Genomic DNA, 15,237 nt, shown 5'->3' with positions numbered 1-15,237 from the left:
TATCCAGTATTTACATTGTGGACAGATTTTCTGAATCTTTGCAGCGTGGCTGCTACTAAAAACATGTCGCAGTGCACCAGTGCCTTGAGTCCTGCCTCTATTCACTGGCTTTCTACCACAATTTCATCACTGCTTTACCTGCTTTGTCCTGTCAGAAAACTAAAATAAGCCATCCTCCTTTGGAAGGCTAGTTCATTATAGCTTCGCCGTTTAGTTTGTTTTCCGCTACTTGACTTGTGGTTTCTCTGGTATGTCTTTATCAGACTGTGTGCTTAATTATATTTGTTGTGTCTTCATATCACACCATCTCAAATACTTGCATTAAAGGTCCTGATTCAGAAGTGTACCGAAGGCCAGAGGGAGCTCAGCTGTGTCTTTGAGGGCTTGAAAAAAGCATTCATACCTGAATGCTGAAAGAGGTGCTTTGGTACTGAACAAGAAAGTTGGAATAACGTTAGGAGACAGCGGTGAAGTGAGCAATAGGTGTGACAGTCATTACAGATGGCATTCTGACTTTCAGCAGGGGTCGAGAGCATTTTTAGGAGTTCCTAGAAAGGAGCGAAAGTTAGCAGGGGGCACAACTGGGGATCAACCGTCCGAAGCAATGGGAGCTTTGGAGGAGAGGTGAGAGACAGAGTGCAGGCAGCAGTGATTTGTGACAGACAGGTACCTGCAGGAGGTTCACAAGACAATAGTGAGAGCAGAAAGTATCAAGTATTCTGCCAGGTGCTAATGACAAAAAAAAAGCAGGAATTGCACTGGTTGGAGGGAATGTGTTAGGAGTAACATGTATATACAGGTTTAGGAGTGAGTACCACAGCATAGGAGTAACAGCTACCCGTATCAGGACTAAATGAGAGAGGCTGGATTGAGCTTGTCAAAGAGAGACACAACAGAAGAGATTAATGGTCGTTTTAAGGGAGACCATGAGGGTGATTAGCATGATAAATGAAGAGAAGACGAAGAGATAGAGACTAATGATCTGCTATGGTGACCCCTTAAACAGACAGATGAAGATTGTCTCTATCAAACACATCAATTAGACATCCATCTATTATACATACATGACTCAGCAACAACAGTTAAACAGCTACTTAAAATGATATAAATCCTTCCCTTGCACTGTCTAAAACAGCCCAAAGTTGTTTGAGCATGAACTTGGAAACCTTGGGGTGTGCATTGGTGTCTGGTACTGGCTTCAAAAATCCCAGCCTACTCTGAACTGAACAACCTCCACAGGAGTTGAACCCCCTCCCTCTGCTTCCAGAAGCTGCTCTGGAACTGCCTGAACCACCACAGCTTCAGCCTCATTTCTGAGCTGCTTCCATTCTTCTGTTCGGTTGCTGAACTGCAGAGTTTATTCTTTTGAGCACTTTGATCCCTCATCTTCAAAAACTAAAATCTTCTCAGTAACAGTTTGAGCTATTAAAACAGAGACTCGAGCTTTATAACTTAAAGCACTCTATGGGATCAAATAAGGGTCAGAAAGATTTTGAAGTTGTAAAAATATTTTGTGCATGTGTAAAACTTAAACCTGACAGACACACAAATTTCCCACCTTTATGTGCAACCCTGAAGTTACAAGTTTGCAAAACTAAAATTACAAATACGAATTCTGACCCATTTTGACTCACAAATCTGGTCACCTTACTTTTACTTGATGTATAGATATATATATATATTATGTTTATATCACTGTACAACGCTGCACATTTAAATGTAGATTAGCCTGCTTAGTAAGACAAGATGATTAGAGATCAATATAAAACACCTGTTTTAATAGTACATCAAAAGGCCTTCTTATCACAGTCTCCCATACCATACGACGGTGCACATTACGTGTTACAGTATGCTTGTTAATGGCAGAAGTTAACTTGTAAGCAGTTATGAATTATCTCCATTGTGTGTCAAGAGATAGTGAAGAGTATTAGGCTAATACTCAATACCTCAATAATGTTACTTAGGCTATCATGTTTCTCATTTTTAGTTTTCTATCTATCTTCTTTTTTCCAGGCTATGTTTTGCCCTTACTGTGGACAAGATCTTTGAACAATTTACATGTTCTGTAGCTCATGTGGCTCTAATGTGCAATTTTTGGCGGCAGAATATGCAGACAACAGTAAGTGGACTCATATCCAGTTTGTTAATAACATTGATGTAGTTCACACCACATCTTTATGTAAAATGCATTATATTTGACTTTTAACAGCTTGTGTTGTGTAATAAAGTTACAGTGCAAGCTAACCCAATCTTGAGCTGTGTGTCATTGAGGTGCAGATAGTGAGTTTCACTGCCATATGGGTAGAAAATTGGCATTTATGCAGGTTCTGATGTTAAAGGACCTCCACTGTCCATCAGAGGCAAAGTGTGATAATTCTAATAAAATTCAATCTCTGCCTTTATCCCACTGTTTGTCAGGATCAGCATCAGATGACACTCTCCACAGGCAAAGTGGTGTAACGCAGCCAATGACCTGGGAGACCTGTGTGGAACTTCATGTGACATTGAAGAACATGGCTGATTTGTAACAGAACTGAAGATACAGGTAATAACTGTTGAACTTTAGACACTAAAGGTCAACCTAACAGTTTGTTATACAATAATAAAAAAAAAAGTCCAAAACCAGGTGAGTTTTCGATTCCTAAGTCCATGTCCTTTGCAAACTCTTCATAAGTCATTGACAGTGGAATTTCCATTGTGTTTGCACAGGTTCTGCTGCAGGGGAAGCGAGACTTCCTTTGAAACACCAGCTTTGGTCTTGGGTTAATCCCAGATGGGGGCAGAGAACTGAGTCCTGTGGCGAACATCAGGATGTCAGCCAGGGAAAGTCCTTTTTTATATGGAAAAAAGTTAAAATGTGTTTTATTAAACCTGTCATTCATAAAAGATGAGGGAAATGGGAACAATTGTATGACATTCTGTTTTAATAAACCTTCTGTATCGAGGAGATAGTCTCTCCAGAATGCTGGTACTCTGGTTTCCTCTTGATGTCTTGTAGTGCCTTGTTCACCGAGTTGAACCTCAAAAAGATTATCCAATGTTGTGGATGTCAGCTGTCCCACACTTGAGCACATAAACGCCTTGAATGTGGATGCATGCTACTCCAAAGCATGACTCACATTAAGTGTTCAAAGCACATCCTTGAACCTACAAAATATTCAGAGGGAAAAAACACTCTAAATGGTAAGAAAAATAGCAGTATCAGAGAAGACTGGCAACATTAAAGGGGTATTTCAACAGTTTTGTAAATTGGCCTAATGCTATAATCCCTATAGTCATATATGAACAGGTGCATTACCTTCTATTATCAGTGCCTGTAATAGCAATAGGTCAATTTGCCAAAATGTTGAACTATCGCTTTAAGCACACTAATTACTTAATACAATTAACTTTATGTAAAAGTCTTAAACATTTTAATCAATGAATATGTGAAAACAAAGCACATTACGTTTGTATTGAGAAATGGTTGTGGTACATGAAGTACAACTGCATGAAGTCCTTAATGATAGTCTTCTTGTCCACCACAACACTTGGGTACTGAAGACAACCAGCAGTCTGCAACAGAATTGAATGTTTGTCGATCACTGCATGCAGTTCATCCAGTGTTGATTACAAGTATTTACTATTCATGTTTAAAAAAAAGATGGAAAAAATACCTGAGAGCAGATATTTGGTTTAAAAAAGGGCCCAATTACTCAAAAAGTTTGTTTCGGGGGTTGAGATAAACTATAGACAAGCAAAGAAGCTCTCATGGTATCATCTGTGATGTCCTCAATCCTTGCTTCAGCATCAACGTTTGATTTTCCCGTGAGGTGGTTGTAAAGCATTTCTGATAAAGATCGAGGGCCTGGACCACCGTGGACTATTGATGTAACGAAAATATTCATCATCTCTGGCAGCTGTTGATATTTTACCATCCATTAGTGCCACTATTAAAATCGGTTTCAAATCCACATGAAAATGCCTAACAGAGTTCATTTCACTGAATCCAGCTGCAGAGCTAAAATCAGATGTTGAATTTCCAGAATGAATTCCAAAATTATTTTCAGAAATACAATGTACTTAGTAGTCTGAAACAATAAACTGTTTACCTGAACAGTCAAACGTGAGAAATTTCCTGTCTTCTGGACCATCAAAGATTCTCCTTGATCTACGGCAGTCCATCAGAACTCCAGTTTAGGACCACCAGTGTCCACTGCATCTTCTGCTCGCCCCTCAACAGTGAATTTAACCAATGTGATGGGTACATAAGATTTCATACGATGGTTGCTTAAAGCCTCTGAGTGCTCCATCCCATACATTTGCCCTGTTGATGTTGAACCTGCTGTATGATGTATTGGTACCCTTGAAGGCCAGTTCTGAAACAATGTTTTCAGCACTCAAGCTCAAACCCTGTGGACTGTAAGAGAATATCAGTGTACATGATTTCCAATAATGGAGCCAAAAATAACACTGAGGTACTAACTGGTAATACATCATACCTTTCCACTGCAGGATAGTCTGTGTGGTCATCTGCATCAGACTCACTGTCAACAACTGTAGGTGCATACACGTTGGTGCAAGAAAAAAGTTTGTAGACTCAACTATAAAATGCACAGTTAACTGTTTTTAATAAAATATAAAGGCATTGCAGGGAATAGGCTAAATGTTCCTTCCTTTTTTAACTATTTATTATTTTCTTCATTAGACACATATTTACACACTAACCAAACATGTTAAGGTTGCAACTGTCCACCAGTTTACCTATAGCAGGTAGTCAGATTCTGTTCTTGTGCAGTTGATTGCTGTCCATCCTAATTAAAAATATCAAATTTTAGTTAAAGTTAATCAGTTAATCACATAGAATTGTTACCTGCTTAGAACTAATGTACATCATAAAGGATTGATACAAAGGACTTAGGATGACTAAATACATTTCCAAAATTATTTACTGGTACTTGATGAGATTCTGGTTGTTGCCATCTGGAGGGTCTAAGAATAATAAATAATGCATGAAAATCTCTGCTCCACTAATGATTACTTGTTTTGTTTATAAAGAAAGAAAAAGCAAAAAAAATTGCAATTTTTACCCCTGCAAAACTTTCTCCATTCTTAGGGTGCTCGCGTTATCTGGAATGTCCCAGACCTGCATACAAAACATAACATAAACACATATATAACAAATTATATTACATGCAATTTTCTAACTTAAAGGGATAGTTCAATGTTGAACTATCGCTTTAACATGTATGCACTTTCCACAGATGGCACGTTCACATGGACAACACTGTAATCTGTCCACCTTTGAAAAATGCATTTTAACAAAAATTACAAACAGTTTGGAGTAATTGACAGAATGTATCTTGCACAGATAAGATATAGGTGGAAAGACTCTGAAAATCAAACCATGAATGAAATATGAAATGGAACACTCACAAATGGAATTACAATTCAAAATTCTCTGCTTTGCAAATGTATAATGTATAATCTTCTGGTAGGCCTTCCCTAGTGCATCCTTGTACTTCTGGACAGTGAAAGGGTCATCTGTTGCTGGGATGTTTATCACTTGTCTGCCATCAGGGTACAACAAAACATGGACAACATCCTGCATGTCCTGGAAAAAACCTGTGTGTTTTTTAACAGCAAAAGCCAATAGCTGCTCTGATGACCAGTGAGGCTGAATGTCAAGAGGGAGCGACTTCTCTCTTACAGGTTTTAGGGAGTCACCTGCCAACCTCATAACTCCAACGTAAATCTGGAAAATAAATAATAACATAGTAAATATAATGCAGGGATGTCAAACTCCGGTCCTCAAGGGCCGTTGTCCTGCAGGTTTTAGATATTTCCCTGCTCCAACACACCTGATTGAGATCAATGCTTCATTAGCTGGTTTATGCAGAATGTAACAATCTTTTGAAGAGATTCATTTAATTGATACAACATTACAAATCGATATGAGGTCTGCACTGACAGCTAAATCTCAACAAACTATGCAACAACCTATGTAATGTTAACAACTGTTCATACCTTCACTGGTTTCTGTTTCTTTTCACTCTGAGAGGCCTGACGTTTCTTTGAAAAGAAAGACCTTCTCTCCCTTTCTTTAACTGCCCTAAACTTAAAAGGGCTATGGTTGGGTTTCCCTCTGGAAAAAAGAAAAAAATCAATGCTCTTATTGAGTTTACATTCAATTATGTTCATATAAAATTACTTTCTGCAGGACATTTTAGTACACTTTAAATGCCAGTTACTGAACCAGAGAAGTGATTTTGTATATACAAGAACACAATCTGAACATTTCAAGCATTTTATGTTACAAAATCATGAATCTGTTCTACCTGCACTGGTGCGAGGTTGTGCAACACCAACTTGTGCATGAGTGGCAGGCGTCTCTTTCTTGACATCCTTTAAAAAAGTTATCTTTTTGCCACATGCACAGCAGAAGGCAGGGGAAGCTGTATGTACAAATCCATAGAATGGATAGTACATCTGCAAAAGGTATGGGAGACTGTGATAAGAAGGCCTTTTGATGTACTATTAAAACAGGTGTTTTATATCAATCTCTAATCATCTTGTCTTACTAAGCAGGATAATCTACATGTAAATGTGCAGCGTTGTGCAGAGATATAAACATAATTTATATATATATCTATACATCAAGTAAAAGTCACTGTTCCCGCTGTATTTTCATGCACTTTTGTGGTTCAGTCAGCTGTTCTGTCTCTCTCCATCCCTGTCTTTCTATTGAGCTGTTCAATTCAATTCAATTCAATTCAATTCAATTCAAGTTTTATTTATATAGCACCAAATTACAACAATTGTCATCTCAAGGCACTTAAATAATATAGTCCAATTCAAGCCTAATCAAATTAAATTAATTGTAATCATAATCCAATGAAATTCAATTAATTAATTTCAAAATAATCCAACTGATTCATGTAGAACCAATTCAGAAACAATATCCTAGCTGGTTTCCTATCCAAGGAAACCAACATATTGCACTGAGAGCCCCCTGCAGGTTTGGAGCATGATCGTTTTTCGTTTGCAGATCATTTCTCTATTTGCAGCACGTTTGATGATGATGCATGCGTCTGCTTTTTGCAGCACTTTTCTTTCATTTGCAGCACTTTCCTCGTTTTGTATCTCGTCTAGACTTGTGTTTGAGTTAGTGATTTTGCATCGTTTCTCTACTTGAAGCTGTTTTCTTGAGCTGAGACGTATTGAGCAGTTTCCGTCCGTGTGACCCTTGTCGGCCACCGTACATTCTAGCATATGAAAGGCATATTTAAATTGTATCTTTGTCACTTGCAGCCTGTCACGATGACACGTTTTGTCCCCATTTCTTTAGTTCCATCTGCATGACATGTTTGACAGGGAGAGTGTAGTATTTTTCTTCTCATACCAAATATTGACTTCCGAACTCATTAGAATTATACAAGCTATTTTCGACTCATGTACTTGTATTTCAATCCATGTTTGCACACGATTCAATAAACCCCTGCACCCTTTTTCCTGTTTTCCTGTTTATGAATATAAATAAGTATTCTACAGTCACCTTGCTGATAATAATCTCTTCAGACCAAGAGAGAGAAAAGCAGCCTCATGTTGAAAGAATAATCCCTTTGACTGTTTTCTTAATCCTTTTGTGTTCATATATCTTCTACCTTTACAACAAAAATTTGAATGATACTCCATAGCGTCTTGCTGTGTGCACTGTGCTCCCTGAACAATGTCATTTTTAAATGAGATCCGTGTGAACAGGGGTTCGAGAGTTTAGTTTTTTTCTTGACTGAGCATCCTTCACTTTGCTTCTTCTTTATCTCAGCTCCTCATACAAAGAGTAGTCACTAGATTTATTAAAGAGTTTGTCCAGTAGTGGACTGATGAGGAGCTGTTTACTTGGTAATCCATTACAGTCCTCCAGGAGGGTGAGGCGTGGTTCGCAGCATTCGTGTCTTTTGAACGGCAAATTCAATAAGCTTGTTTTTGTACGAGTCAAAGCAGCTCTAAAACTTCAATCTTGTGTTATTGATCGGATCCCAGGTTTGCTAACTCTTGGTGTCAATAGCCTTGGGGTTTGCATACTTTTTTCCAACTTACACTTTGAAAGTTTTAATTGTGCATTATCCATGGCCGACAAGTACTATCAATGGTTTATGTGGTATCTCTCTCTAAAAGTTGTGATTTTATCAGACTGACTGTGGTTTGTGGTTGTTGAGATCTCTTTTATGGACGACTTTTTATGGTACAAAAAAACTCCTGTTATGCCTTTTGTAGTTTCTATTCATGGGATCTTTTTTTCGAATGAGTTAAAGGCGTGGCGTGTGACACTTTTTTTCAGACAAATAAATCTTTGTCATCTGCGATAAGGTGAATGCTTGCAGAGCCAGTTGCACGTGCGCACACAATCCACACAAAAATAATAGGTTTGTCGTAATCAGGATATTCGAAAGGCCAATAACAGCAGGGGCAAATGACTTCTTAAAGCTGTTGCTTCGGCTTGTGGTCTTTCAGCAACATGCTTGCAATATAGATGTGAGAGCGCTACTGTTTTTCATGCTTAAAAGAAAAGTAAAACGGAACTATTCTTTTAGATATATCAAATACTTATCATTTTCTGAAAAGCCTCACAGTTTGTCAAGGTATAAGTGTCCTCCCTCAAGGCCAGTTTCATTGTGGCATCTCGCATATTTGGCCACTGACTTTCTTTCTTCCTGTCCTTGCTCTGTTCACTTTGAGTCACTCACTTCTAGTGAGGGGTTGTTGGGTCAGTCATAATTTTCATCTCCTCCAACCTGTGACATCCAAAAGTGTACATTACCCAACTCTTGGGCGTTTGCAACGCCACGACACTCACTGCACTGCAGGCTTTTACTCATCCAAGTTTAAACGTTGCCTTTTTTTGCCGATCCAACCCTCCTCTGTGGGACTTATCATTTCATTGCCAGCCTCATGCCGGGGGGGACAAACATTTTTTCTGCTTTTCTGATAAGAGAAAAGGTGTAGTCTTAGTGGATGTTTTGCTCGGATGAGTTTATGCTTTTTTTGGTGGGCTCTTGGGGCAAAATAAAGGCTCGTCCAATACAGTCAAGGCATTTGGTCTTTGATAAGCACGCCATATTCTGAGGTCTGTGTAGTATCATAAAGAAATACTTGTTTTGTGAGTCGTTTTATTTTCTGGTACTTTCTCTCGCTTGTTTCTCAGTAGTTTGTATTCAACAGGCACTAAAATTTTGCTTATTCTCAAAGGACTCGCAAAAATGGCAGAGAAGGGCATAAACGGTCATAGAACGGCATCTGTATACTGTTGCACTTTTCTGGTCTTGTTGACTACTGAAAGCACTTTACTCAACAAGGCACATTCACAGAGCCCTTCTTTATTCAAAAACATCGAGCGGATTTCTCCATCACGTACACGTTCACTGGCAAACAAGCCCATTAGAAGCAATGAGAGGCTTTAGTATATTGGCTGTTCTTACTGCTGTGCTCCACACTGGCATAAAGATCCTCTCGATGGTGCTCTGGGGTTATCAGCAGGTGTGTTCCAGACCCCCACACTTAGCTGTAACTTACTGGATATGTGATTCTTTCTTCTTTTTTTTGAGTCATGCCATGAGTAAAATCCCTCAGAATTTAGGTGACAGTAAAACAGTTTTCTCAACCTCTGTAGATGCACTTAAGGTGTTTTCAACTTAAGCCTTTTCCACTGAAAAAAAAAACCTAAAGAAATATCTGTTTGCCTGTATTTTCATTATTTTCACTACTATCATTGAGCTTCATTGTTTTTAACAAATCGCTGAGACGTCTCTTAATAGCAAACTATCAATATCTGAAAAAAGCTACTTTTAGCATTGCGTACCTAAACCAAATGGTAGAGAGGGGCTTGGTAGGTTTGCTTCCATGCATTTCTAATAAGAAACAGTATGACTCTGAGGGGTTAAACTAAAAGAAACAACAAAACAGACGCTTATGAGCTGTATTATATTTATGAGCTGTGTTGACAGCACGGCTCACAAATGAACCCTCGACCTCAAGACATCCCAAAGCATAACTCACACAACAAGGATGGAATACATGATGCAGCCAACTCTTACTCCTAAAGCGAACAGAGGTCATCTCTTATTCCAAGTTGCCCTTTATTTGACCGGTCGTGGAATGGATGAGATGAGAATCAAAAACTAAATCAAATTCCTCTTAATATAATACTGTGGCATTGTGAAGTAAAGGTCTCTTGGATAAAATTTTCAATTAAAAACTAACTATCAGCTTGCATGGACAATAATTAGGTCATTTCAGAGTTATAATGGATTCAATGTTTTTGTTTTTTATATGAATTAAAACTGCACACTGTACACCGAATCAAGAGTGGGAAAGAATAGCTGACTCTACGTTGATGAGTCCATGTGTGCCAGAATGAATTTCAAGGGAAGTGACTGATATATACTTTTCTATGATATGCATTCAAACTTTCACTTTTTAATTCATCTTTTTTTCGTTGGGTTTCTGCAAAAACCAAAGACTATATACAATCTGACGGGAATCACACTGGCAGAAGCAGGTAATTCACTTGATAGTTCAAATCTATCTCCAGTCTCACTGTCCCTTCAGATGAATCTCCCGCAGTTTCAGAATGAAAGCGGCTGTCAGATGGCAACACAGGAAGCTCAATACTGCCATCATGTGGAGATTTAGAGGAAAGGCAGTACAAACCTGAAGTTAAATGCGTTCTAATCACCGTGATAACCTTCCTATCCTGTTCCAGGTGAATGCATCCTTGTAGATGGTATTTGGCCTAATGTGTGTAAGGTGATGGTCGCCCGGTCTTCACTCTCACATGCAGCTTGATGCCATCCAGGCTGAAGCAGATGGAGATTCAATAACTGTGAGTGAGATAGAATAGAAAAGAAAAGAATAAAAAGAAAAAAAAAACTTTATTCAATACAATATCTTCAGTCTTCGGGGTGATCGTGGCCCGTTTGCATAACATCAGCTCACAGCCACAAGTCTGAGGTCAGGGGTCACCCGCAGAGTATTCCACGAGAATGAAACCAACACCTCTCATGCACGATGGCAGCATCTCGCTGTGGGAATGTTATTATAGCCGGGGCCTGGAAACGGATCGGAATGGACAGAATGACGAGAATGGGACGCAGCTTCACCATTCAGTGACGACGAACATACCGCTCGACGCCCTTAAACAGAATGTCTTGGAATGGCCAGACTCAGATTCTGCTGGATGACAAAGATTGCTGTACAACAGCTGAACACATCAGCAGCTATGTCCAAAAGAAATGGGTATACACCACAGTGGCTAATGTTCCAAACTTAGAGACGTACGGCTGGAACTACTGCAAAAGAAGGATCTGCAGATCTATAAATGATTTGACTTTTTCGGGGGTGAATGCTGTTCAATCTGCTAACCTTTTGTTTCATTTCTTATATTTGTTTCACAAGTTTTATTTGTAAACCACTTATAAAGCGAGTACTTTTGCAAGTCCTCCGTGTGCGAGAAGGAATACATTACAGCGGACTTGCATCCGTCCGATTCTGTATCATCGGTATAATCATCCAGATTAAGTAAAAGAAAAGCCCAGACTTCTAATGAAGGTGTTTAGGGCAGTTAATGACTACCATAAGCGTGGGGATTCCAACTCTGCAGAGCTTTTATAGTGGCAAGCACTTAAAGGGAAAACCAAAAGGAGTACCTGAGTAAGGCTGGCACCTTCATTCCGATTGGTAGGTAAGTTTAAATGTGAAATACTGACTAAATTAATCACCCAAATTTCTCCAGAATCCAGAAACTCCCAGGGCCGTAGTACAAACCATTTCTATAGCAACAGGACAGTAACCACGAGTCTTCATCAAAAGTTTTTATTGATCAAAAGCATCTCAATTCCCATCACGTTGTCGGTGATACAGTACCATAGCTGGACCTTAATGATTCATATATGCACCTCTTCTTACTTTGAATATATACATACAGTGGAAACAAGAATTAAATAACAATGCTCAATAACATTCAGATATATAAAAGATGATGAGGACCCCCCCCCATGATCGACGCTTCCATTGGTGAACGCACATAAATGAAAACCTGCTAAATGTTTGGTAGGACTAGATTCTCAGTTAGAAAGCAGATAACGGCGTATTTGGTGTGAAAGACGACTCGACTCTTCCCGGGCCACGTCCCATTTAACAACTCCTATACCAGTTTCATAGTTTTTTGTTTTGTGCAGCACTTATGCAAAAATATTCAGACATTTTACAGACAAATGTCCTTCATTTTCTCTTTCAGGCAGCTATAGCTAAAAGCAAGAAAGTCTCCCATTTAAACCGTCTTATTATTCTTGAATGTCCAGACCCAACTTGCCCTGCCTAGATACGGTTGCTAAGTGGCTACACTGCACATTTCCTGTCCAAGGACGGGCTTAACAAATACCTGGTGTAGGAACTGCCATTTTATTTCACTTGTTAACCAACGAAGAATTCCATCCTTTATAAAGTTAGAGCTTCGGGTTTGCCTCTTCTTAAGTAGGCTTTTACGGGGTCTCATTTAATCCATAGTTGTTTGAACTTGTATACAATTCCTGCAAAGTTCTTCGTAATCGCAAGATCGTCTTTGACAAATACTACATCAGAAGAGGTCCTTTTCATAACTGCATTCAGTTGCAGGAATAGATCAAGTGTAGCTACTCAAAAGTGTTCCCAAATTAGGCTTTTATTATTCTTCTGTCACGTTCAATGTGACACAGTATAAAGCAGGAGCGCAGAGCTGTGAATGAATCAAAGTATAGAGAGTGCAATGCCAACCTGGAGCCAGTACTAATGGGTACAGAACGGCACATTTGGTTACACGGATCAACATTCAAACTCTACAGCAACTCACAGGTCCCCCCCGGTCCCCCCCCCATTGCATTCATGCCCTACCCCTCACAGCCTATCAGAAATATTACAGCAAGTGTTCTATCACTAACAAAGACTGGGTCTGTGGAGACAGAAACAAGGAAAACGTATCAGACAAAATACAAACAAAAAAAAAAAAAAAAAAGATTCTAAACGGTGAGAAAAATCATGTCGAGGAATGGTGAAAAATCTGGAGAAAAAAGGCAAAAAGAGTGATTCCGGTCACTGCGAAAAAGTAACAATTCAAACCTCCTGAGAGGAGGGGATTTAAATAAGCTTAAAAGAAAAGAATCAGAAGACAAAGAGTTAACTCATTAAACAAGCAAGTCTTTTTTTTTAAAAAAAGAAAAAAAAAAAAGAACAAAATAAAACAATGGATGGCCAGCAATTAGACAGGACGACACCAGAGTTAGGTCCCACAGAGGTCCGAGTCCTCTTTGAACTTTTCTTTTTTTAAACTTTTTTTTTTTTAAATGTCCGTTCTCTCCTGCGTGGATTAAGAGCAATGGTGGAACTCAAAATGTGCGTGCTTTTAAGCAGACATTATGCATGACATCAGAGGGAGAGCTCAACCCCCAACAAGGCCTCAGGCGTTCCGTTAGCAGCAGATATGGCCACTGCGTGTTCGCACATCCATGACAGAGAGGCTCGTCTCACACGGTGTTGCACATGGAGCGTGGCGGGGATTTGCTGGCTTTGTCTTGGGGTTAATTGCTCCACTGAAGAACCTGAAAAAAAGTTTCACCTGGTTGCCACGTGGTCGCCACAGGCGGGAGACGGATAAAGCCAAGAGATGCGACTGAGGATCTGGATGCGGCACGGACGCCGCAGCGAGAGGGTTCCAGAGCTAAGGCTTGAGTTAAGACGGTCAGGGAGCGGGCATGTGTTCACCAGAGCGTGCGTCCGTCTGTGAACGAGATCCAGTGTAAGTGTGAGGAGGCGCGACTCACAGCAGAGCTCTGGTCAGGTACAGCTTCTCTCCATGATCCCCGGTGAAGATGGGAGCTTTCTTGTAATGCTCCACTAGTTCATCCATAGAGCTAAATCTGCGTTGGCCGATACAGTAAACTCCGTCCGACAGCTTCACTTTAAAGTGCTTATTCTTACCCGCCGCCTTCAGAGACACGGAGAAATCATTGGGCTGGAAAAAAGAACAAAAACAAACAAAACAGGGAGAAGGAAAGAGAGAGAGAGAGAGGGAGAGAGAGCAAAATCCAGTTAAAATCAAAGGCAGACTGAGTTTCTCCAGCAGGTGGCAGCATATTCACTGGTTTAAAGCTCTGTGCACAAACTGTTAATTCATGGTCTCATGAGACAAGTCAGAAGAGCCGAATCCTTCATCGATTCACTGCGGTTTGAAAACTTTAAGTCCCTCTGGGGACATTTTGGGCTTTGTTGCTGATCTGGGACTTTGTGCATCAGTTCAGACGCTCCCTGAAGCCTGTCCCAGTCCTATGTGTGCATATGTGTCACAAACTCTAAAAGTATTTGTTGTGCAGGGAGTTAACAGGACTGTAGAATACATTCATGATTTTTGTTTTTCAAAAAAAAGCAACTAATTCTTCATACTTTTAAAAAAAAAAAAAAAGGTAACTTCATTTTTTCGTATTTTCCTTCACAGTTTCAAACATGTCTGAAATGGCTCTTTAAGAATACAGGCGAGTTGTCCAATTTACACCAGATTCTGCTGAATTTCTTGCATTTGGTGTTGTAGGCTGACTGGACTGATTAGAAACTTGGTCGGTTATCAGATTCTACCGCCTCGCACTTTAGCTTGAAGGAGTTTCAAAGGGCAACACAGTTGGAGCCTGAAATGTTAGCTCAGAGTATTCATCAGCCTCTGAGATACAACATCTATTGTATTCATCTGATGTCATTTCTGCCAACAGAAGAATCCTTATGAACTTTTGCTCCAATTTAAAACAACTTTACAACAATTTACACATGCGTTTGTTGTCCCTTTCATTTTCAATCGCTACAGTAAATATTCAACATTTATTTATTTTTTTTTTTTCAGAGCTACATCACTTTATTCATTAGATTTATAAGGATGATTTACTGCTTTTCTCTGTTTTAGAACACTACCAACAAAATTGATAACTTGGGGTTATTTCTTTCTTTTTTTTTTTTAAGTAAAAGTTCATCAAGAAACTAAATGAAAACTCTTTAGAATTAAATTCCAAGCGACTGATTAAAGCGGCAGACGAAGGTTAAACTGAGCAAACTTATGAGTATTTATAAATGTAAATGCATCCCATTTTTTTCATTTGGAGCTAAATCTTTCTGTACCTCTTACTCAGCTCTTCAGCACAAGCTTCAGTTTCTCTGTGCTACGCTGCATTTTAAAAACAGTGC

The 15,237-nt window shown here is 39.3% G+C and overlaps 2 protein-coding genes across 3 annotated transcripts in view; both read right to left on the bottom strand.

Moving 5' to 3' along the window:
- The window catches only part of nck2a (NCK adaptor protein 2a), a 49,503-nt gene that overhangs the window by 3,647 nt on the left and 30,619 nt on the right, over positions 1-15,237 (bottom strand). The window contains exon 4 of one of the 2 annotated variants that reach the window (XM_072396731.1): positions 11,835-14,023. The exons of the other annotated variant lie outside the window; for it this stretch is intronic. Within the exon in view, the coding sequence (XP_072252832.1) occupies positions 13,829-14,023 (195 nt within the window). The 3' untranslated portion in view covers positions 11,835-13,828. Of the gene's footprint in view, positions 1-11,834; positions 14,024-15,237 lie in introns of those variants that run through there. 2 annotated transcript variants of the gene reach the window in all.
- The window catches only part of coa5 (cytochrome C oxidase assembly factor 5), a 186,872-nt gene continuing 181,898 nt past the window's right edge, over positions 10,264-15,237 (bottom strand). The window contains exon 4 of the transcript XR_011917942.1: positions 10,264-10,274. The gene's annotated coding sequence lies outside the window, so the exon portion shown is untranslated. The remainder of the gene's footprint in view (positions 10,275-15,237) is intronic.

Source organism: Leuresthes tenuis, unplaced genomic scaffold (genome assembly GCF_036924035.1).
Source record: "Leuresthes tenuis unplaced genomic scaffold, fLeuTen1.0.hap1 SCAF_12, whole genome shotgun sequence".
NCBI lineage: Eukaryota > Metazoa > Chordata > Actinopteri > Atheriniformes > Atherinopsidae > Leuresthes > Leuresthes tenuis.
Note: the sequence above shows the minus strand (reverse complement) of the source record. Positions and strands in the feature narration are given on the sequence as shown.